Raw genomic sequence first — 25,300 nt, forward strand, 5'->3', positions numbered from 1 at the left:
GTGAATGAGGATTTAAAATTGCAGTGAAGCACGTCAAGACACAAGATCAATTCAAGAATTAATTTCTAACGGAAGTGGCAACAAGAGAAAGCATGGATCACGTCAATTAATAGGTTTGTGTTGCAGAAATTATGCTTAGGGTACTATCCAGTGAGCTGAGGGCGCTTCCTTCTAAAATGGTGCATCGAACATTTTTGTAATAGGTCATAGTTATGCATCTCTTGAAATATTTAATTTTATAAAAAATTTGATAATCTTGCATTTATATACAATAGAATACCAAATGATACTTGGATAAATTTTGAAAGACTAATTTAAAAATATACATTGGACATTAGAAAGTCAAATATTAAGCATATACAGAGTTTTCAATTAACACACAAATAGTAAGAATTCGCGCGCGCGCACATACACAGGGATGGAGGTATGTTATGGATGCAGGGGGTCTGGCCCCCCTCACCAATTTTTTTTTTTTAGTATTATAATATATATAATTTTTGCCCCCCTCCCCAAAACATTTGCCCTTGCCGGCTTCCAAGTCTCCCAAATCCCAAGTTCCAATAAAGGTAATGCATACTTCTTTTTTTTTTTTTTTTTTTTTTTTTATAGGAAAAGGCAATAAATATTTTCTTTTTTTTTAGTTGAAACCCCATACAAATTTTTACATATTTTATTCTTCCCGAAACAAGTTTTCACTCCTGCAGGGCTGTAGGTTTTCATCTTCTTCAATCCTCCATTCTCCTTCAACAATTATTTTGATAATTTTTCATTTTTCTTTAAAGCTTTGAATAATTACTTTGTAAATTTGTATTATTATTAACTTCCATAAATATTTAACATTTATTTTTTTAAGTTTATGCTTTTAGTTTTCTTGCTAACAAAAAACTAGTAGAGGTTGATCGAGAAACACATAGTCATTAGTCACATAGGGAATTAAGTTTAATTTAATTAACTAATTAAGATTTAAGAATATTATATGCACTAATATATTCTTGATTTTAGAAGATCAGATTTGATAGATTATGGAAAATTATATCTTGTTGCATATTATGTTAATTATGTTATATTATATTTTTATGTCATTACTCATTATTTTAAATGTTTAATTGATTTGGTTAATTTAAATGTTTAATTGACTTACTAAAATATTAACATTATGATTAATAGTGAATATAGGAAGATTGAACTGTTAATTATGTTATATTATATTTTTATATCATTACTCATTATTTTAAATGTTCAATTGACTTGGTTAGTTTAAATGTTTAATTGACTTACCAAAATACTAACAGTATGATTAATTGTGAATATAGAAAGATTGAGCTATAATGAAAAAGACACAAAAAAATTTGATACTTTTTTTAAAAAGAAAGAATTATGAAGATTCAACATCTCAACAAGATTCTCACCAAAAAAATAAAATTCTCACCAAAAAAAACATCTCAACAAGATGGATGATCAATTATATATGATTTTCGTGATATGCAAGAGAGACATTCTAAATTTTAGTACATTTGTAATGTAATAATCTATTTTAGTATATATTAAATGAATATTAATATATTTAATTGTTCACTCTTGAATCGTGATTGACCCCCCACATCACATAATTCTGGCTCCGTCCCTGCACAAACTAAGACAAAAAAATTATATATATGCGTACATGTCTTCCTTACCTTCCCCGGCCCTCTTAATTATATTAGACCGTATGCAATTATTCACTTGGCAGTTGGCAACGTACTCTCGCTGGCTGGTGACCATGTTTTGTCCTTGCGACAGGCGACAGCCATGAAAATATATTATACATAGTGGAGTGGTTCTTTGTTATTAAGGTGCAAAAACATTGTCTAGCTTTGTAATGAATCACTTAAGTCTAAAAAACATTTTGATTCCTTAAATATATGTCATAGATGGGAAGGTTAATTGTAGCCCGAAATCAACGAATTTGCATGATAAAATTGAAAAATTATAGTTAGAATAAGTAAATAAATAAAATCAGTCTCTTGTGTCAAAAAAAAAAAAAAAAGTAGTCGGATACGGAAATTGGGCCTGTTGGGTTGGCCAAATCAGATTATCGAACAGTCCTGTTTATCTCAATTACGGATAGTTATGCTGTGCATCCGTATGCACCATGCATGAATGGTGCATACGGATGCCAAAATAACGTCGTTTTATTAAAAAAATGTGCGTCTCCCTTTTAAAAAAAATTCAGGTTTGATTCCCAGCAATAACATTATATTGTTCATTCATTCTGGAATTTTAGTTCATAGATTATGGAATTATAGTTCATTGATTATGGAATTATAGTTCATCGATTATGGAATTGTAGTTCATCGATTCTGAAATTTTAGTTTATAGATTATGGAATTTTAGTTCATTCATTCTGGAATTTTTAGTTCATAGATTAGATTATGGAATTATAGTTCATCGATTATGGAATTATAGTTCATCGATTATGGAATTTTAGTTCATATGTTGTTGCTGGGAATCGAACCTGATTTTTTTTTTTTAAGGGGAGACGCGCGTTTTATTAAAACGACGTCGTTTTTGCATCCGTATGCACCATGCATGGTGCATACGGATGCACAGCATAATTTGCCCTCAATTACTCAAAAAGCCTAAATTAGTAAGAGTTGACAAATTATTCTGTGGACCCAAATCTATTTTGTAAGGTGAACTCGGTCCAAATGTTTATAATTTACCTTTTAAAATTTTATAATTTGTATACTACGAATATACAATATTCACAAATTTCCTTCTACAATTATTATGTGTTTTGACTTAGAAACAGAATTTATATTCTAGAAATTCATAACACGAATACTAAAGATACACAATTTATAAGGTGGACCCTAGTCCATGGTATAACCGTCCCATAAGAGTCTTACCATACTATATGCTTGTTTTGATAGAAAATTCACCATAGCCAATCATCATGGTTCATCTTTATTTTAGAAAAAAAAAATCATAAGTAACTTTTATAAAAGTTTTAATATATTCTCAAATTATACTCCCTTACTTTTGCATTCAAAAAAAAAAAAAAAATACTCCCTTACTTTTACTTCCTATGTGAAAAATAAGAATAGACTATTTTCATTATGGATCCCTATAAAAATATTCACATCAAGAATTTAAGATGAGAGTAGATATTAGAAATAAAAAATTAAAGTATATAATATTTTCCATTTTATAATTATTACACACTTCTAAATTTGCCCAATATTTATAAAACTAAATCGTTACTTAATCATTTATTTTTCAACCACCTTCAACCCTTTATTTATCAAAATAAATGGAAGAAAATTTAGAAAGGTAATTTAGGAGAGGTGAGTTGCATTTTTAGATTGCAAATATCCAATGATGACCACTTAGTTTATCTCCAGAACAAATACCATTATCCATCAATTATAAAAGCCACAATAGTGGAGCTTCTTCAAGCAAAATATAATCTTATCTCTCAATTGTTAAGAGAAATTTCTTGAATCGGATCGCCATGAAAGTTGAAGTTCGGAGCAAAGAAATAATCAGGCCATCGTCTTCTCCAACGCAAGAAAGCCGCCTCAAGAACTACAAACTCTCTCTTGTGGATCAAACAGCTCTCAACTTCAGGGTTCCATTCGTCTTCTTCTACAACTCCCCCAGTTCATCAGGACCTTCTAATAATCCTACCATTGATGAGCTCAAGAAATCGCTCTCCAAAACCCTGTCTCTAATGTACCCGTTGGCGGGGAGGATGAAGGAGGACAAGGTGACAATCGAATGTAACGACGCCGGCGTCGAGTTTATCGTCGCCGATGTTGCTGAAAACCTGTCGTGTTTGCTCGACAATCCTGAAATGGCGGCCTTCAGAGAGCTGATTCCTCGTACGGCGTCGTATGAGCCCAGACCGGAAGGAAAGGTACTGTTAATGATTCAGGTGAATCGGTTTAGGTGTGGGGGAATGGCTATGGCGGCGTTCGTTTCCCACGCCGTTGCCGACGGTTTAACCGTCGCCACGCTCTTCAAAACTTGGGCGACCATCAACCGCGGCTGCGCCGCCGTCAACGGAATTAGCGGATTCGTTTCCGACCAGTCTAGAATCTTCCCGCCTTTGACGGATACTTCCGGCATTGAACAGTTAGCGAGAAACGCGGCGGAGGAATCGGCCGCCCAGCCGCCGGAGAAATACACGGTTAGAATGTTCGTCTTTACCGCCAACGCGATATCTCAACTCCGTGAACAATTAACGGTGAAGGACACCAACACCGGCGCTCTTCTACGCCCGTCGCGCACTGAGGCGTTGACGGCGTTAGTATGGTCGGCGGTGATAAAAGCCGCAAGCCCAACTGTGAACTCTCACAGGTTTGTAAGAAATTTATTGATTTGCCTTTGAGACTCATATACATCTATAATTTTGGATAACGCCTTAGGGATCGCAATGGGGCGGGGTGGGGGCCGGGATATATCTCCGTACCAGCCCCCGACCATGCAATCCCACCCCACTCCCCATACCTGCACCCGCACTCACATGGGTAATAAAATTCCTTTCCATACTCGCTCCTGTGGGAATTTTGCAGGTGCGGGGAATACCCATAAGAATTTTGCATGTAACCTTAGTCTCATTAATAATATGAAACTTACATCTAATAAAAATTTTATTACTACAATTTATAATATTAATGTATCAAAGTCTTCACCAAATAACTACCAACTTGAATATTACATTTGATTCCAACTTCAACATTTGTGTTTAAAATCTTAAACACGAGCACCAAAAAATAATTAGAAGTTGTAATATTAGTGAGCTAGGACCTTCCCTTACTACCCAAAAATCTATATAATACTTTAAGTTTAATGTCCAAAACTTCATGAATTATATTAGTGCTTCAAATCCTCGACTTAGTACAAATTATAGACTTCAACACTAGTTTGATATTGACATTGACATAAGTATAATAACACAATAAATAAATAAATAAATAAATATATATATATATATATATATATATATATATATATATATATATATATGCGAGGGCGGGGCGGGGCGGGGATACCTCTCCCCGCACCCGTCCCCATACCCGCGCGGGTTTAAAACTTTTCCCCCATACCCGCACTTATTATCCAAATTATGCGGGTTTTATTACTCATTAGGGCGGAAATGCGGATAACCCTTTGGGTGCAAGTAGAATTGTCATCCCTAGATAACGGTGATATGGAGTATAATACAACTAATATATTTATTTAATTTCCATATTCTATAAAGGTTATCCTGCATGGTGAATTTGAGGAGCAGGATGGAGCCGCCGCTGCCGCCGAACTGCATCGGCAACTTGGTCCACGGAGCCACCGTTGAATGGGAGGAGAAGGAAGGGAGCGCAACCGCCGTTCAATTGGTGCAGAGAATACGCGATTCTCTCCGAGCTGTGAACGACGGAGTGGCGAGGAAGATGTACGGCGAAGGAGGGTTGTTGCGGGCGGCGTTGGCCGGAGGCGGCGGTGAAATAGTGCGCAAGGGAGACAGTAATTCAAAGAAAGATTCTTCCTACTGTTTGTACACATCTAGTTTGTGTGGGCTTCCGTTTTTCGAAGCTGATTTCGGGTGGGGGAGGCCAATACGGGTGGTGAATGTGTTGAAGGATTCCGCAGCTTTCATGGACACCATTAATGGAGGAATAGAACTTTGGATGGGATTGCCCAAGGAGGTTATGCAGGCGTTAATGCAAAACCACCACTTTCTTGGCTATGTTTCTGGCTTTCCTAAATCAAGCCTATGAATCCAATAGGCTCTTCCAGAAATAATGATAATTATTATGTATAACTCATTTGAATGTGAGAATGGATGGCCAAACCCGTGCGTGATTGATTCAGTATGTACTATATGGCTGAAGAAATAAGATCCCTTCTTCGTCCCCTTCCGGGACGAGTTTTTTTTTTTTTTTTTTTTTTTTTTTTTTTTTTAATACATAATTTTAATTTATTTTAATTATTTTTTTAAAAATTATTTTAAATTGGGTGACCTGTTAGAAAGACAGAAAACATGCAAATTGAATAAATTGTTTGAAATAGATTAGTTTAGGACTTAATTATAGCTTTTTTGAGTCCATTGGTCTAATTACATTATAGTGTGCGATTCAATGACCTATTTGACCCTTATTCCTAAACTTTATAGAATACCACAACTACGTTTTTTGTTATCAGAACTCAAATACCTTCATTTAAATAGTAAAAACCAAAGGATTATGATAACATATATACTACCTAACAAATCTTGGCCACTCAAAACTTATAGTGAATAATAGGCCAAGACTAAATAATCATCAAAACTTTTGGAGAAATGGGTCAAATACACCCTTAAACTTTATATGAAACTGCAATTAAGCCTCTAAACTTTAAAAAAAAAGTGTAATTAAACACTTGAACTTATCAAAATTAGGAGTAACTAATAAGTTAATAGTAAACTATCCGATGTTGACTACTATTAACAATTGTTGACCACAATATACCACTCCTCATTACCGGAGTTAAAAAAAAATAAAAATCCACCCCAACGGAGAAGGTGGTCGCTTGGTCGCCTTCTCTAGTTGGAGAGGGCGGCGGTCTGGTTGCCTTCTTAGTTGGAGAAGGCGCCATTCCGGTCACTTTTTATCAATAGTTTACCGATTAAAAAAAATAAACAAAGACTTTATTCTTGATTAGTATTACATTTGAGCATATAAGTATAACTTTTACATGTTGATCTGATCCAACCCGACCCATTGCATGAATAAGGATCTTTGAGGCGATCTTACACAAGTGTGACCTAAAAAAAATTATTACGGGAGAATGTGACACGGGACATGAAAATATATATTCTTATTACGTGAATTGTGTTAATCAAACAAACAAATAAAAAAAAAACTAAATAAAATTAGCATTCTTTAAATTAACTGTCAAGCGTTTATTATTATGCCAAAAATTATAGTTAGTAGCAAAGATATAACTTTATTTGCTTATACTTGCATATCAATCAACGCCCCGTTTGGATGGGATGATATATAGTAGATTTGGCTCTCTGAATTGAAGCCCAACACTAATGATCAATCAACAATAGTACTACCGAAACCCATCAAATAAAAGTTTCATATTTTTCCGCTTACCAAACCAATTCAACCACTGGAGCAATATATAATAATGAGCCTAACTTAGTCCTGCTATAATATATATATTTGGTGCGTTGTACCAAAAATGAAAAACAAAAAAATAAACATACATTTGGTGCATAATGCTATACGATTTGTTTAAGTGTTCATTCTATTTTTTAAATAAAAACCGTTGAAATTTCAACTACTAAATCATATAGTATGTACGTATTAGTTTATTTGGTGTAAACTTCAAAAAGTGTTGACTCTGTTGCAATGTAGTATTAAGAGTCAATACCGTCCCAAAGTTCATGATCTCCCTTTAGAAGAGTCACTTCATATCACTAAATCATTGGTGGCGGGTAAAGTATAGAAAAAGAAAAAAGAAAAAACCAAACATAGTTGAAAACAAACTTGTCACTCTTACACTTTGGCAGGCTATATAACAGCCATAATATAAGTTGCCAAGCCAACACAAAAGAGTAAAACTATTATATCATTGATAAACTTACTCCATCAAATAACCATGAAAATTGAAGTTCGCAGAAGAGATATAATCAAGCCATCTTCTCCAACTCCTCAAAGTCTCAGAACTTACAACTTCTCCATTGTGGATCAGCTCTCTGTGAACGTCAAGATCCCCTACGTCCGCTTCTACGACTCCCCAGGTAGCTCAAGAGACTACAATGGCGTCGTTGACGAGCTCAAGAAATCTCTCTCCCAGACGCTTTCGCTCATGTACCCGCTGGCCGGAAGGATCAAGGAGGACCGATCATCAATCGAATGCAACGACCAAGGCGTCGAGTTTATTGAAGGTGATGTTGCAGAGAGCCTGAGTTCTTTCCTGGAAAATCCTGATTTTGAGATGATCAGAGAGATGGTTCCCTGTAATCCTTTTACTGGGGCGTTCGAGCCCAACCCCGACGGAAGAGTTCTGGTCATTCAGGTCATATTTTCAAATAATAAACAATATATTTGCATATTCATTACTACATTAGTAATTATTGTCCTAATCACTGGTAATGCTTACTAAATTATTGCCCAAAAAGGCAAAATTTCCATGGCCCAATTAGGATTTTTACACCCTACTCAACAGGATAGTGAGGAAGTAAATCATGAACGACTCTTAGTTATTTGACAAGAGGATTCTGGTGCTTACAAGAAACATTCCCATATTGTAATTATCAGGACTAGATCATTATGTGTCATTACCTATAATCTATCACTTAAGAATCAACTGTGTTGACAATTTTTCAATTATTACTAACGCAATAATTATTGTCCTAGTCATTGGTAATGATGATTACTAAATCATCAACACATTTTAAGTTTTCAATTATTACCCACAAAAGTAAAATTTTCATAGCCCACCATCCCTACATCCCAATTTGACATGATAGTAGAGATAAGAGTAGATCACATTGACTCAATAACTTAGAGTATCAGTGTTTGGTAGTGTAACTCCCACAATCTATCATACAATTTTTCAATTATTACTAGTATAATCCGTCCATAATACATCGGCCTAATCGGAACGATGATTTTTCAGGTGAATCGGTTTAGCTGCGGCGGAATATCGGTCGGGTTGATCATGTCTCACGCCATAGGCGATGGCGCCTCCATCAGCGTGTTCGCCAACACTTGGGCCAGGATCAACCGCGGTTGCGCCGTCGTGGACGACGGCGGGTTCATCTTCGACGCATCTAAAATCTTCCCGCCGGTGAAGAACACCGCTGATCTTGATCAATTCGCCAGGGTGGCCAGAGGGGCTGCAGAGTCTCAAGAGAAATACGTGGTGCGAAGATTCTACATTCCCGCCTCCGCCATAGATCAACTCAGGGAGCAATTACGTCTCATCTCTCATTACCGCCCCTCCCGCGCAGAAGCTCTTATAGCGGTCGTATGGGACGCGGTGATATAACACTTTCCTTATTACTATTATTTAGGTTTTTTTTTTTTTTTTTTTAATGCTGCTGACCCTATTAGATTGCTGTTCAAACATAACCTAATGAAGGTATTCACTTAGGTTCAATCTCATGACCTCCCATATGAGAGAGGTGTAATTACATGTTATCTGAGCACAGAATTAATTAGGATAAAATTGAGTTTTTTTTTTTTTCACTTTTGGTTACATAACTACAGAATCAATCCGGATAAAATTGTCATTTAAAATTTTCTTCCCCATGAAGTTTAAGAAAAAAGTAATGAAAAATGACAATTTTATCCTTATAATTGGAGTATTTATGTGGATTATGAGTGTAAATGAGTCGAGCCGAGATCGAACTCAATCGAGCTAGAAATTTGAAGCTCGAGGTCGACTCGGTTATGAAATGAGCCGGTTCGAGCTCAAAGTTGATCAAATTTGAACCGAACTTTAATTGAGCAGCTCGCGAATCGCACAACTATATATATATATATATATATATATATATATATATATATATACGGCTCGCGACTGATTCAAAAAGCCACACGCCTAAAACAAAGCTACAAGCTTAAAACATTTGAGCTCGAGCTCAGCTTAATATAAAATGAGCTCGCTCGAGCTTTTGAGCTTTGACTGAGCCATTAACGAGAGCTAGATTCGTTTACACCCCTAATGTGGATTATGTGGTTACAGGTGATCGCCGCAAATCAAAAAAGACACAAGGGACGTATAAACCTCCACGTCTTAACCAGCATCCTCAACCTGCGGAACAGGATGGAGCCGCCGTTCCCGGAAAACTGTCTGGGAAACAACACCTACGGCGCCACAGTCCATTGGAACCAACCCACGGAAGGAAACCCCAGCCGCCACGCCCTGGCGCTGAAATTCCGCGACGCAATCCGGGGCGTCAACGACGAAGCTGCGAGGAGGCGATACGGCAAAGGGGGATTCCTGCACACCGCGCTGCCCATAATGAGCGAAATCATCAAGCACGAAGGGTCCAAGAAGAACATGTACTGCCTTTACACCAGCAGCCTGCTGGGGATGCAGGTTTACGCGGCGGATTTCGGGTGGGGGAAGCCCAGATGGGCGGTGAATGCGCAGGTGATGAAAGATTCGGTGGTTTTTATGGAGGGGAGATTTGGGGGAGTTGATCTGTGGATGGGATTGCCAGAGGAGCTTATGAACATAGTCATGAAAAACCCACAGTTTGTTGAGTTTGTTTCTGCTGGTTTTTCTAAATCAAAGCTATGAATTGAATGGTTGAAGAAGACGATGACTATAGAGCCCAATCCAAAGATGACCATTGTATTACTATGTATGGTTTTGCGCCATATACTATGCCCATGATCTATCTATGCCTTAATGTTCAAGTTTAATCTTTATTTAATTTCTTTTGAATAATAAATGATTTTTTTTTTTTTTTTTTTTTTTGGAAAAGAGGCAACGGAAATTCAAATCTAAATAAATGTTGAGTGGAAGTTTAGAGGGCGGAGTCTTAGTATTTGTACAAAGAGTTAATGTCGCCTCTATTGAGGTTCGAATCCACAACTTCTCATGTTTTTTTGTTTTATTTTTATAATGAATTTTGTTTTTGAATAAAGGCAATATATACATCTAGTTATAAATTAATTAAATGAAAAAAAAAAACCTTAACCTAAATTCGTTTTTTAAAAAAATGCAAGAAAATGATTGCAAGGTTCTTGATTTATAATCTTTTATGCTTGTTAGCATGTCTAGTATTTTATATTTATTATTCTTATAATGTATAGTCATAGATTAGTGGTGGTACTTAGCTCTCTATTAGTTAGGATCAGTTAGAGATTAGTTCTACGATATACTCTGTAATCCTATCTTCAGTGTAATTGAATTTGAGGTGAATTCTCTAATCATGCTTAACTTTGATTGTTATTTGTGGCATAAGTGAGGTAAAAAAAAAAAAGATTTAAAGAATATTTAAAAATAAATGAGAGTGTTTGTTTATTTAGTTATTTATTTTACAATAATTCAGAGATTCTACTCCGCTGAATCAGCCACCTATACACATGTACCATAAATAAATAAATAAGTCTCGTGGTCTGGTTTATGAGTACACACAAAATTGAAAACCCAAACAAGTCTGTCGTAAAATGGCGAGGTTTTTGGGGAAGTTCTCTTTGAAAAAAGTCAAAATAGAAAAATAATGAGTGAACTTTGGAAGAGATGAGCAATTGCATTTCAATTTTAATAAATGCCTTGATCCTGATTTCCTTCATGTTTTGCACCTGCATTGTGATAGAATATTTCTGAATTTGGTGAAATTTTCATATTTTTCTATTGAGTTTTTGTATAATTCATATAAGGGGGTGTCAGCACACGAGCACATGTTTTATATTTATGTTAGTTGTTAAAGTTTTTAATTTCTAGTCAAATGTTTTATACATTCTTTGAGTTGGCACTAACTTTGCATTGTTGGCAATAAATTTGAAAGGCTATTTAGGTAAAGCTCAGTTTAATGTTTGATTTTGTTTTTAATTTATTTTCTTTTCTTTGTAATAAGGCTTTTTGCTTGAGGACAAACAAATAAATAAGTGTGGGGAAATTTGATAAACATTATTTTTGTTGTTATTTTTAATAATCTTTTTATAGTTAACTTGTAATAATTTATTAATTTTTTCCCATTTTTATTTATTATTGTTATTAAGTAGTTTTTATTAATATTGTTAATTTTTGGGGTTGTTTTTGTTATATTTGTTTATTATTTGAATTCTGTTAGTCCAGTAATTCTTTGGTCCTAATTTAATGATAATATTAACAATTTTAGTAAACACGTTCAACAGGAGTTTAATAAATGTAGATTAGTTATATATGATCTCTAATAAGTTTATTATTATTATTATTATTATTATTATTATTATTATTATTATTATTATTTGAGTTAATAAAATTGTTGTTAGCCGGTTATTTTAGGGCCATCAAATAAACAATCTTTTTAATTCTTTCGGTTAATTGGCGAGGAATAAGAAAGGCGCAGCAAATCAGAGCCAGCATTCCGCAGATGGATTCTTCTGGCGATCCGGTTGATCAGTTGGAGCTCAAGCAAAAACTGTTGGATTTAGGGGTTATAAATAGAAGAAAATTTGAGAATCAAGATCATCAATTAACTCCGGACGAATTCCGGAGGCGGCGGCAATGATTTCCGTTCAGTGGCGGTAGTTTCGAAATTCCGGCATAGCAGATTTCTTTCGCACCAAAATTCCGTTCGATTGGCAGCTTCGTCTCAATTCTGCGGCAATCTGGGCGTTGATAATTTGTTTCGGTGTGTAACAAAGCATTCTAGTTTGTCAACATAGAATTCCAATTTGTTTAGATATTTCTTTGGTATTCACAGTTCTATACGGTCAGCAATCCCTCAATATCTTTCATTCTTTTTATTTCTTAATTTACTTTGTGTTTTGGAAGTTTTTGTCACGTGGCTTGCTTCTGTTATTATTATTTTGATTTTTTTGTTTATGTTATCATTAGTTTGATTTTAATTATTGATTTTAATTATGATTTTAGTAGTTATTGACTTTAAAATGAATTCTTAGACCTTTTTAATTTAATTGCTTATTTAATATTTTTGTTCGAGGTAATTTACTCGTTCACCGTTTTAGGTTCTGATTCAATTATTCATTCGTTTTTAGCTTCATGATTTTAATTATTTTGCATTTGATTCTTAATTAGCTTTGAACCTTCAAATCGTTTAATTAGTTAATTAAATTTCAAGTTATTAAATTGCATCGTACAATTCGTGGGATCGACCCTTGCCTTTGCACGCTATTGCTACAATGGCTCGTGCACTTGCGAGGATTATTTAAAATTGTCCATCATAATGGGTTTGATGAAAGTATTTAGCATGTTTGGTAGTAGGGTGGTGGAATGTGAATGATTACTAATAGTAGTGCTTGAGAATAAATAAAGGAATCAAACCCTTATATTATTTGAGTATGGGTTTTTCAATTAATAGGGTATTCGAAACTCATAGTAGTGTTCTAAAAATCTATCAACCAAACAATAAAAATCACTTTCATATACATTCCTGTGAGCACAACCTGTCAACCAAACACACCCTTAGTTTGGTTGGAAGGAATTGCAATTCCACGGAATTGCAATTCTCTCATTTTCATGGAATTAAAATCTCATGCCCCTTGAGATTTTAATTTCATGGATTTTAGGAAGAAAAAAAAATAATGATGAGACAAAATTACTCATCCCCTTTTCTAACCTAAAATTGATGTCTGACAACAACAATTTATACTACTTATTCCCCTTCAATTCTTATGTATACCAAACATTGGAATTGAAATTTTTAGTAATTTTATTCGTGTAAACCAGGAATTTAAATTCTCACTTTATTCCCAGTAATTTATCTCTCATGAAATTGCAATTCCTTTCTCACGTAATTCCCTCCCTCCAACCAAACGCTTCAGGCTTGAAGCAGCAAGTGAATGTGTGGAGAGCAAATTCGAAAGAATTTTATGGCAGTGCTTTTGTGTCTCTACGTACCAGTTCTGCCAATTGCTGGACACCTCCTACCACCAACCATCTTAAGTGCAATGTGGATGCGGCAATATTTGCGGATGATGCGGGCTATGGGGCTGTAATCCGAGACCACCCTGGCCACTTTGTTGCGGCTTTGGGTTGTAAATTAACTTGTGGACAAGACCTTTATCTAGTGAAGACGATGGCGGTAAAAGAAGCAATTAAATGGCTCAAGGACCTTAGTCTTGATAATATTTTTTTAAAATCAGACTATTTAAATTTTTGTCATGCTCTTATGTTGGTGCAGTTGTTAAGTAATGTCGTGATATTGTTAGGGATATTGGGAACATTACTGTTCGTCATATTTGTAGGTCAGCGAATCATGTGGCTCATGCTCTTGGAAGGGCAACTGATTCCGTAGGTCAGCGAATCATGTGGCTCATGCTCTTGGAAGGGCAACTGATTCTGAGTCTGTTCTGGGAACGTGGGTGTCTTCCGCACCGGCCTCCTTGTATTTCTCATATTTACTCCGTGTTTAATATATCGATATTCCTTTGTTTTTCAAAAAAAAAAAATCATGAAAAAACTTCCAATGTGTTTGCTCTTAGGCTCCGTTTGGAAAGCAGGAAAATGACTTTTAGAAAGTGTTTTCTAGAAAATAAGTCATTTTTTGAAAAATATTTTCCTTTTCGGTGTTTGCCTACACAAGAGAAAACTGTCTTTGTGTGTTTGGTTCATTTTCTAGAAAATGAGTAGGAAAATGAAAAGAATTGAATACTTCAAAATTTTAATTGTTTGATACTTTTGATAAAATCCTTCTGTGAATAGCACTCTTTTGATATATATATATATATATATATATATATATATATATATATATATATATATATATATATCATGGTTGAAAAAATCGGTAGGCGCCCATCGGGCGCTCGGAGAGCGCATAACGCCTAGCTAGCCGCGATTAATCGGCGCCTAGGCGCCCATGTATTTTTTATTTTTAAAAAATTTGTTTAATTTTTTAAGACATGATAATTAATAACTATTTAATACTTTAATAGTTAATAGTAAAATATTAAATATTAACCTTAAAAAATCTAGAGTTTTAACAATTTAGAATTATTTCGCAAAAAATTATGTCGTTTTGACTAAAATAACTCATTTAAAAAAGAATAGAACAATAGTTAATTGGCCAACTAGGCAACCTAGTTGGTGCCTAGGCGGCCTAGTCGGTGCCTAGGAGGCCTAGTCGGCCAGGCGCCTAGACCACCGATTATGGTGATACGCTAGGCGGCCGACCAGCGTCTAGCGCCTAGGCGCCCGATTAATCGGTGCTTAGGTAGAATTTTTGCAATATTGATAATATATATATATATATATATATATATATATATATATATATATATATATATATATATATATAAATTACTGTGTAGTGTATTATAAATATAGTATTGGGGGATTTGATTTGGCCAGATTGGAATGTGTTCCACGGCTGGTTACAGACGAGGATAATGACTTGTTGACAGCAGTGCCAGAAGTGGATGAGGTAAAGGCGGTGGTAATGCAGAATGCAGATGAACTCTACGAGCGCGGCAGGACCGGATGGTTTCTCGGGGGCCTTTTATAAGGCTTGTTGGGATATTATTCTGGATGATATATATATATATATATATATATATATATATATATTAAGGATCAAATGAGGTCACTTTCTCCCATGAGGATTGTGGATTAATCCTAGCCATAGATATTGTGTTAATGTGTGGTTATGCTTTTTTGTTATTTATTTATTTTGTTTTTAAACGCAACTCTGTTTGGGTACTTTAGTCTTTTTTATTTTTTTTACCTTTCATAGTTTTTATTGGTTTGGGATATTATGCATTTTTTTAGGGTGAGTAATTAAGGTAAGGTAGAATTCTTGATGGGGTATCCGATCATCATTGCCTTTTTTTTTCTTTTTTTTCTTTTTTTTTTTAACGGTACTTATTTGACCACAGTAGGCGTTTATTTAATTTATGTATCCCTTGGTGCAATCTCAGCCATCTAAATTCACAATCTAACGGTACTTATTTGACCACAGTCCTCATGTGGGATGTCATCCTCACTTGAACCTCACCCTATATACTATACTATACTATACTATACTATACTAATAAGAGCCCAAGAGAGTTAGGCCTATAATGGGTAGAAAAAATGGCGGTCAAATTTGTTAATCAAATGAATGGCTCAGATTGATTTTTTAAATCAAATGAATGACTCAGATTGATTATATTTTAATTTTTCTTTGAGATTTAATAATTTATCCTTAATTTTATAATTTTTCGTTAACTTTTCCGTTAAATATTATATTTTTCGTTAATTTCTATTAGTCAACTGTTAACTTACTCATTGATTTCAACAAAAAAGGTCTTAGGTTCGAACCTCATCTCAATCAAAGTTGGCATACTTAGTACTCTATTTTAATTTTATTAAATTAAATAATAATTTAGTAGCTACAACAAAAAAATAATACATATGCATTTCTTTAATTTAGAATTATGTGTCTACAATGTTTTTATTCAAAAAAAATTATTCATTATCATTAAATTAAATAAGAGAAATAATTTCATTAGTTATATTTTCTTTATTTTTCTCCAATATAAAAATTCTTTACATTCAAATTCATCAATTGATTATATTCACTACATTGTCCTTACAATGTCTTTATTCAAAAAAATTTATTCATTATCAATAAATTAATTAAAAATAATAATTTCATTAGTTATATTGTCTTTACTTTTTCTCCAATGTAAAAAAAATATTATTTACATTCAAATTCATCAATTGATTATATTCACTACATTGTCTATTATTTTTTTTTTGTGCAGTGTTTTTTTTTTTAAATATCAAAGTTATAATACAAAATAATGCTATATATATTTATTTACCAAGTATTTTATTAATACAATGAAAAAATTTTAAAAAATATAATTAAGCCAATCATATTAACTATTTGAGAGATTTGTTGACAAAGAGAGTATTCAAATCACACAACAAATTGAAATGAAAAACTACCTCGCAATGTCCTTGTTTGACAATCAGTAGTTAGCGGACTATATTAGCAGATTTGACCAGAAAATTATATCAACTGTTGCAAAAATATATTTGAAAAGAATAACACTTTAGATTAGCATGTCACATGACCTAATAATAATAATAATAATAATAATAATAATAATAATAATAATAATAATAATAAACATTGGGTATTATCCCAATCGCGCAATGCGCGTAAAAAAAAAATCTAATATATATATATATATATATATATATATATATATATATATATATATATATATATATATATATATATATATATATATATATATAGTACTGTGTACTTTGTAGCGTACGTGTATTATAAATATGGTACTGTGTAGTGTGTGTGTATATATATATAAATTAATGTGTAGTGTAGTATAGCTGTAGTGTATTATAAATATAGTACTATATAGTACTGTGTACTTTGTAGCGTACGTGTATTATAAATATGGTACTGTGTAGTGTGTGTGTATATATATAAATTAATGTGTAGTGTAGTATAGCTGTAGTGTATTATAAATATAGTACTATATAGTACTGTGTACTTTGTAGCGTACGTGTATTATAAATATGGTACTGTGTAGTGTGTGTGTATATATATATAAATTAATGTGTAGTGTAGTATAGCTGTAGTGTATTATAAATATAGTACTATATAGTACTGTGTACTTTGTAGCGTACGTGTATTATAAATATGGTACTGTGTAGTGTGTGTGTGTATATATATATAAATTAATGTGTAGTGTAGTATAGCTGTAGTGTATTATAAATATAGTATTATGTAGTGTGTGTGTGTATGCAGTATATATATATATATATATATATATATATATATATACACACACTCGATCAATATCAATATAATTATAAAAGCCATAGTGGTAGAGCTTCTTCTTGCTTAATTGTTAAGATCAACTTCTTCTAGCTTGTAGCTTCAGATAACCATGAAAGTTGAAGTTCGGAGCAAAGAAATAGGGAGGCCATCTTCTCCCACTCCTCAAACTCTCAAGAATTACAAACTCTCTTTTTTGGATCAACTACATCTCAACCTCATGACTCCATTCGTCTTCTTCTACGACTCCCCCACCATTTCAGGAGCTTGTCATCACACCAAAACCATTGATGAGCTGAAGAAATCACTCTCCAAAACCCTGTCTCTAATGTACCCGCTGGCGGGGAGGGTGAAGGAGGACAAGGTAACAATTGAATGTGACGACGAAGGCGTGGAGTTTATTGTGGCCGATGTTGCTGAAAACATGTCTTGTTTACTGGAAAATCCTGAAATGGAGAAGATTAAGCAGCTGATTCCTAGTGCAAAGGTTTACGAGCCCCAACCGGTAGGAAAGGCACTGGTAGCAGTTCAGGTGAACCGGTTTAGCTGCGGGGGAATAGCTATTGGGTTTTTCGTTTCACACGCCATTGCCGATGCTTCCGCCCTTGCCAAATTCATGGAAATCTGGGCATCCTTCAACCGCGGCTGTGCTGCGAATAATGGAAGTGGATTCGTTTCCGATCACTCTAGCATCTTATTCCCTCCCTTGACGGATACTTCTGCCATTGAACAATTAATGAAGATGGGGGCAGAGGGAATCGAGCAGGAAGAGAAAGACATGATTGTTAAAAGGTTCGTCATTCCTGCCAACGCCATAGCTCAACTCAGACAAGATTTAACGATTACCGGCGGCTCAGTTCAACGGCCGTCTCGCGTGGAGGCGTTAACGGCGTTAGTATGGGCTGCTGTGATAAACGCAACTCCAACTCAAACTGCCACGTTATCCTGCATGGTGAACTTGCGGAGAAGGATGGAGCCGCCGCTGCCGCCAAACTGTCTAGGGACCTTGGTCGACGAAGCCATCGTTCTCTGCCAGGAGGCGAAAGATGGCGGCACCGTCGTTACCGCCGTTGAATTGGTGCAAAGGATTCGCGATGCTTTTCGAGCTGTGAAGGACGGAGAGGCCAGGAAGGTGTACGGCGAAGGCGGGTGGTTGCGTGCGGTGATTGCCAGAGGTTATGAATTGGTGCGCAACAGAGATAGTTCAACGTTGTACACAAGCAGTCTGTGTAGAATGGCGTATTACGAAGTTGATTTTGGGTGGGGGAAGCCAAGACTGGTGGTCAATATGCTCGATAATTCATGGGTGCTTTTCTTAGACGCCATTAATGGAGCAGTAGAAGTGTGGATGAAATTGCCTAAGCAAGTTATGCACACATTAACGCAAGACCGCCACTTTCTTGCCTATGTTTCTGCCTTTCCTAAACCAAAGCTTTGAATACAATGAATTAAACAACGTAACTGGTCATTTGCGGAAACCAGGGTGGTTAGGAAGCTCTTATCTGGCTAAAGGCACGCGACATTAATTCTGTAGTCGTGGAATCTGATTGCTTGAATCTGTGTTCTATTTTGAATTCTTTTATGTCGTGATTTTTTCTATGTAGGTACTATTATTAAGCAATGTTGATCAATTGCTATGGATATTAGTGACTTTGTTGTCCACCATGTAGGAAGTTAGCCAATCATGTAGCTCATGTACATGCTTGCATAGGCTACTAGTACTTCGTCTGTTTTTGGTGTTGGGACTCGATCTTTGTATTTCGGATTTGGTTGTTGTTTGATTATTCACTTATCTTAGAGTAAACTTATTCACTGATCTCAGAGTAAACTTAAATGATACCACATTAAAGTGCTTTCAAAAATCTTTGCAATTCTCAATCACACTGCATAAGATAAATTCCGTAAGTTTCTGTTGATGAGATTACACACCGTTTGACAGTCCGAGAACACCATAATCTTATCAAAGCCTCACGATAACGCTTCCTTAATAGTCATAGCCTATGCTAAGTGATCGAACATCATTAAGACAACGAAGAGGACCAAAGTTGATAGCCCCTGCTAGTTGGAAGCGAGATGTACTGCCTCCATTCTCAGACGATCAATGCTCCAGGCCGGGTTTAGCACTCCATACTAGCTCATTCCTTCGTCTCCAGATACACCATAATTTTGCAAGGCAACACAACAAAGCCATTATTGTATCACTTCATGAATAAACACCTATTTTTTACTCCATTTACCACCCATCAATAGCCTACTAATTACCCAACGGTCATAATCTCTATGTTAATACTATAAAAAGGCTATGAAAAGAGTGAAGAGGGGACTCATCTGTTTCATTCTTACACACTAGAAGACACACATTATTCATCCTCACACATGGAAGGGCTCTTCCCATATCACTCTTCCTCTCAACAAGAAGACTTCATATTCATTCACATGAAGAAGACTCCATTCCTCTCTCAACAAAAGCTCTATCTCAATGTACAACATAACTACACAAACATGTACAAACAATCACACAACAAAATAGTGAATTTAGGTTTGGCAGTGCCTAAAAAGGCCCGTGATTTTCCTTTCGACTTCCACGTAAAAATCATCATATCTTATTCTCTTCCTATATATATATTTCTTATATTCTACTTTCTAGCAACACAAATTATTCATTTTTCTTTATACTTTTTTGGTGAATCCACCAACTTACTGGTTGTGTTGGACCTCTATATGTTTCTTAAAATTCCTAAAACCAACAATACACATTGAGCATTAGATTATTCGTGCTATGCGCGTACGGTAACTAATCAAATAATATGCACATACAGAGTTTCCGATTAACTCAAAATCATAAATTTGATGTCACATATGTACATACAAATAGTAAGAATTGACACTTAGCTTCTATATATATATATATATATATATATATATATATATATATATATATAGAAAAGGTTCCCGTGCGGTGAATGCTTCCCATGCGGATGTGCGATGGATTAATGTGCGTGAGATTTGTATTCAATGTGCGTGAGTGTTGTGCTTAATGTGCCTGAGATTTGTACTTAATGTGCGTGAATGTGTAAAATGCAGCAGAAAATATTGATGTCAGCTTCTTCCCCATCCCCAGTAGCCATTTGCCCCCTCCCTGATTATCGATGATGATGCGGGGGCGAGCTATGGCGGTTAAAAATTATGGGAATAATACACCAGAAATCCACACTTAGCTGCTGTGCAAATTTTACTGTGCGTGCGTCATTTATATAAACATTCAACTGCACTGAAGGTAGCTGATAATCCAGAATCCATGGCCAAATTGAAGAAAGAAGTAACAAGAAGCTTGGGCGTTAATGCGCGTGCGTTTCTGTTCTGCTTCCTTCTGAGCTCGTAATTCTGAAATACGCACGCACATTAAGCATAAATCTCACACACATTAAACACAATATTCAGGCACATTAAGTACAAAACTCACGCATATTAACATGACGCACATTAAGTACAAATCTCAGGCACATTGAGTACAAATCTCACGCACATTAAGTATAAACCTCACGCACATTAATCCACCGCACATCCGATCCGCACGGGAAGCAACAAATGCACATGATCCCTTCCCTATATATATATATATATATATATATATATATATATATATATATATATATATATATATATATTCTTAGCTTCTTCTTCTTTTACAATATTTTTATTACTTGTGGTGCAAATGTAGAGAGTTACAACAAATTAAAACGTTATAGAGTGAAAAAAGAAGCATAGTACGTAGAAGGTGTTGTCCAACAATTAAAAACAAAAATAACAATTACTAAAAAATTAAGAACAAAAATGATCATCTAGATAATAAAAGTTTAAAAACAAAATACAAGCATGTGCATAAAACTACTCCGTAAGACAATAATAATAATAATATTAAATAGAAGTTCGCCACGCATCCAAACAGACAAACAGTAATATAATAAGTACCTGTCTTCCTTCCCCTCTTAGACCGTATGCAATTATTCACTTGGCAGTTGGCAACGACTCTCGCTGTACGACAGCCATGAAAATATATTATACATAGTGGAGTGGTTCATTGTTATCATGATTGCAATAGGCGTTAGACGCTAGTCGGGTGCTTGGGCAGCATCTAAGGTCTAGCAGAGCTAGGGGGCGTCAAAAAAATTAGTGATAGACTTGCAGTTTAATAATTTTATTGAGACTGTTTTAATGAAATAACACATCCAAATAAAAGAAATAATGATAATTCATAAGTCATAACATCAAAAGAATATTAAAAAATAAAAAATACTCAAATACTTCAATTATTCAAAGATTCAAAGTATTGAACTGGTTTACGGACAGCTGGTCCAGACGACAATGGACGAAATCCGTCAAAATCGGATGAAATCGACCGTAAACCTCAGCAGTAATCAAAGACTCGAATTGGGACTAATAATTTTCAATTAATTTATCCAATTGATAAAGAAGAAGAGGAAGAGATCAATCACAGCAGTAATCAAAAGACTACAATTGGTACTAATAAGGATGAAATATTTTATGCAATTGATAAAGAATAAGAGGAAGATGAAGAGATCAATCCCAACAGTAATCAAAAGACTCCAATTGGGACTAATAATGACCAATTAATTGATCCAATTGATAAACAAGAAAAAGATCATTTTTATATTCCGATTAATCAAAATCCAGAAATCAATCAACCTAATTCTCCAAACTCGGCCGACTTTGACCGATTTCGGCCGAATTGGCGAATTTTGACCCATTTCGGCCGATCTAACCGCCTAGGCGCTCGACCGAATTTTGGGCACCTAATAGTGAAAGCGGAACAGTTTAGGGGCGTCTAGCACCTACGCGCGCCTAGGCCTATTTTTACAACAGTGTTTGTTATTAAGGTGCAAAAACTTTGTCGAGCTTTGTATTGAATCACTTTAGGGTAAAAAATATTTTGATTCCTTAAATATATGTCATTACTGGGGCATTCGAGCCCAACCCCAACGGAAGAGTTCTGGTGGTTCAGGTCATCATTTTCAAATAATAAACAATTTTTCAATTATTACTAGTATAATTCGTCCATAATACTTCGGCCTAATCGGAACGATGATTTTTTAGGTGAATCGATTTAGCTGCGGCGGAATGTCGATCGGGTTGATCATATCTCACGCCATAGGCGATGGCTCCTCCCCCACCGTGTTCGCCGACACTTGGGCCAGGATCAAGTACAAGGGTTGGAAAATACTACATGGACATTCATTTTTTATTATCAAAATTTTTATTCCCTCTCATAAATTTCTAATGCAGACACTTTTTTGGAATTCACATGATAAAAATATTTTATCATTGTTTGTCATATCATGGAATAAAAGTGAAGGAGTAAAATTTAGGATTAAATAATTAGTAGAACTCATAAAGGTAAGCTACATACGACATGATGATAAGTTTTAAGTTTGATCTTGACAGTTAGACGTTGGTATCAAGAAAAAATATATTTGAATATTAAAATAAGTGAATAAACAATTGGGTCGATGAAGAAGCTTTGCGTTGCATCTGATATCTAACAAGCTTAGACTAGCGGCCCATATAACCAACCGTTGGCATAAGAATTTAGACAAGTTTTGCCCAACATCGTGTCAAATTCAAACCATACAAAGAAATTTGGTATGCTGATAAAAAAAAAATGATTTTCTTATAGGGTCTTGTATCAATACTTTTTTTTTTTGGAAAATATGTACTTCCATTTCATATTTGGTACTCTTAACTTTTACTCTCACACTTAAAATATTGATATAGACACTTTTAGAGGGACTCACATGTAGAAAATAACCTATCAAAACACTAGCCTACACATCAGGAAATAAATTTGAGAAAGTAAGATTTACGAGTATATATAATAAAACTTTTTTTTTCATATGACATTCAGTATTCTCATAAATTACTATGAGCTGAGACTAATATGGATAAGTTGAGCCTTCACAATTGTACACTTACTTTGGGCTTTTTTATATGGCATACACGCTTTACAAAAGCCAAGTCTTAAACCTTATTAGTAGTCAATTTACTTACAGCTGCCTTAAACTAATAGGTTAAATCATTGTTGCAAAAATCGATCTAGGCGCTAGGCGTCCCTAGCTAAACCGTGCCGATTTTCGCCCTAGGTGACCGGCCGCCTAGGCGTCCGCCTAGCGCCTAACTCGGCCGACTTGGCCGCCTAGCGTCTAACCTATATTCCGCCTAGCCAGGCCGCTGCCCTGGCGCCCGACTAGCGCCTACTGCAACCATGGGTTAAACATGCACCATTTTAAACACCTATTGGTTTCGGGATGACAATGAAGGGGAGAAAAGAAAGAAAAGATGAGAGAGAAGGGAGAGAGGGAGAAATAGGGGGAAGATTGAGAACCTATTAATCTATAGCTCGGGACTAATCTACTTTATAATACTTCTATTTAGGAGTGTTCATGGAGTGAATTAGAGCGGAATTGGATTCCAATTCCATTCACTATGGGTCTGGATCTAATCTAATAGGATTTGTCAATGGTGGATTTAGCATATTGGGTGCTAATTCTAATTTTTTTTTTAGAAAAAAAATTTAATTAAAATATATACCACATCCAATCCATTAAGTGTAAATTTTCACCAAGTAGATTTACCTCCCATCCACTATTGGCAGATGAAATGGGAACCGGGTGGATCTATGAACATCCCCACTCTATTATTATAGACTAACTAACTATTCTATTCTAATCAAATTAAATAAATATTAATACGGGAACCTAATTTTTCATCCAACATTAAATACATATCAATTTTCAAGAAAGTATTTTAAATGCACTAGTCCATCAAGACTCATAACCAATAATCAACTTGACACCTACTAATATAATCGAGTTAGCATTTAGTCCCGTACGTACGGGTTTAGCTCAATCGTTTAGTGACAGTATTAGAGAGAAGAGAAGAAGAGTTAGCATTTAGTCAACAAAAAGTCTCTGCCCGAATTCACATTCTATTTTCATACACTATACAAGTTTCGTGTTCTTGTGGAATCGTTATGAAATTAATGAACCAATTCAGTAACCATTGATCTGGTGCACACAATAATCATTCTGCAAGCCGCGGCACTGAGATTTTCTTACGCGTGTGATGAGGATAGAAAAGGACAGTGAGAGAAAAGTACAGACAAGATTTCATGCCTTCAACCTCTAAGATAACGTTAATTAAATTCCTATAGACTTTATTAATGCATTCTTACGTTTTCTGTGGTTTAATTCTATGCTATGGAAGACCGACCTTAAAGTTTGTTTGTCGTTTGTACAGTTAGAACAAAAACTGTATATTGCGGCGAGTGGTTGCCGCAGGCTGCAGACAACAGAATATGCACAAGATCTTTTCTAGCCGCAACTCACCTGCAAATATTTGGCTGCACTCCTGTCGACACAATAACTTGTATTTACTAGCCCACAATTGTGACATTTGGGACTCGCAATGAAGGTAAAGAATAAAAAGTATACTCACATTTTGCATGCGCCTAAGTTGATCCTTTAATTGGCCTAATATTCACAATGTTTCAAATTCAATTGTTCGTGAAAGCTGTCTATTAGCCTTTTTAGTTTGGGACAAAACTAGACTAGTTTACCTCTTTATATTCCTTTGTTTGTTAGGGTGACAAGGCAGGGTAATTTCTTGTAAATCAAAAGTATACTCATATTTTTAGCTTGAGTTAATTTCATTTTTAATCATAAATTTATAGGTGTTACTTTAGCCATTTTTTTCCAGAGAATCCCTTGTTGATGATCCTAATATTATTGTACATAACCATTTTTGGTCCTTTATCAATAAACATATTTAAATGATGTT

At 34.9% G+C, this 25,300-nt stretch overlaps 3 protein-coding genes across 4 annotated transcripts; all 3 read left to right on the top strand.

Annotated features, from left to right (window-relative positions):
* The first annotated feature begins 3,453 nt into the window (after nucleotides 1-3,453).
* Nucleotides 3,454-5,859, top strand: LOC109152316 (vinorine synthase-like). Its single transcript, XM_019299934.1, has 2 exons — nucleotides 3,454-4,341; nucleotides 5,246-5,859. Exons 1-2 carry the CDS (start codon nucleotides 3,494-3,496, stop codon nucleotides 5,754-5,756), a joined length of 1,359 nt encoding a protein of 452 aa, XP_019155479.1. The 5' UTR covers nucleotides 3,454-3,493; the 3' UTR covers nucleotides 5,757-5,859.
* A 1,706-nt stretch (nucleotides 5,860-7,565) lies between these two features.
* Nucleotides 7,566-10,505, top strand: LOC109152318 (vinorine synthase-like). 2 transcript variants are annotated; one of them, XM_019299936.1, is made up of 4 exons: nucleotides 7,566-8,046; nucleotides 8,650-9,012; nucleotides 9,721-10,314; nucleotides 10,373-10,505. In XM_019299936.1, the coding sequence occupies exons 1-3, from the start codon at nucleotides 7,627-7,629 to the stop codon at nucleotides 10,279-10,281; spliced, it is 1,344 nt and encodes a 447-aa protein (XP_019155481.1). In that variant the 5' UTR covers nucleotides 7,566-7,626; the 3' UTR covers nucleotides 10,282-10,314; nucleotides 10,373-10,505. The 2 variants fall into 2 exon arrangements, with proteins under 2 accessions (XP_019155481.1, XP_019155480.1); XM_019299935.1 differs by having other exon boundaries at nucleotides 10,379-10,505.
* A 7,053-nt stretch (nucleotides 10,506-17,558) lies between these two features.
* LOC109152230 (salutaridinol 7-O-acetyltransferase-like) lies at nucleotides 17,559-18,884 on the top strand. Its single transcript, XM_019299818.1, has one exon. It carries the CDS (start codon nucleotides 17,559-17,561, stop codon nucleotides 18,882-18,884), a length of 1,326 nt encoding a protein of 441 aa, XP_019155363.1.
* Nucleotides 18,885-25,300: the final 6,416 nt, after the last annotated feature.

The sequence above is a fragment of the Ipomoea nil genome, unplaced genomic scaffold, assembly GCF_001879475.1.
Source record: "Ipomoea nil cultivar Tokyo-kokei standard unplaced genomic scaffold, Asagao_1.1 scaffold2403, whole genome shotgun sequence".
NCBI classification, from domain to species: Eukaryota; Viridiplantae; Streptophyta; class Magnoliopsida; order Solanales; family Convolvulaceae; genus Ipomoea; species Ipomoea nil.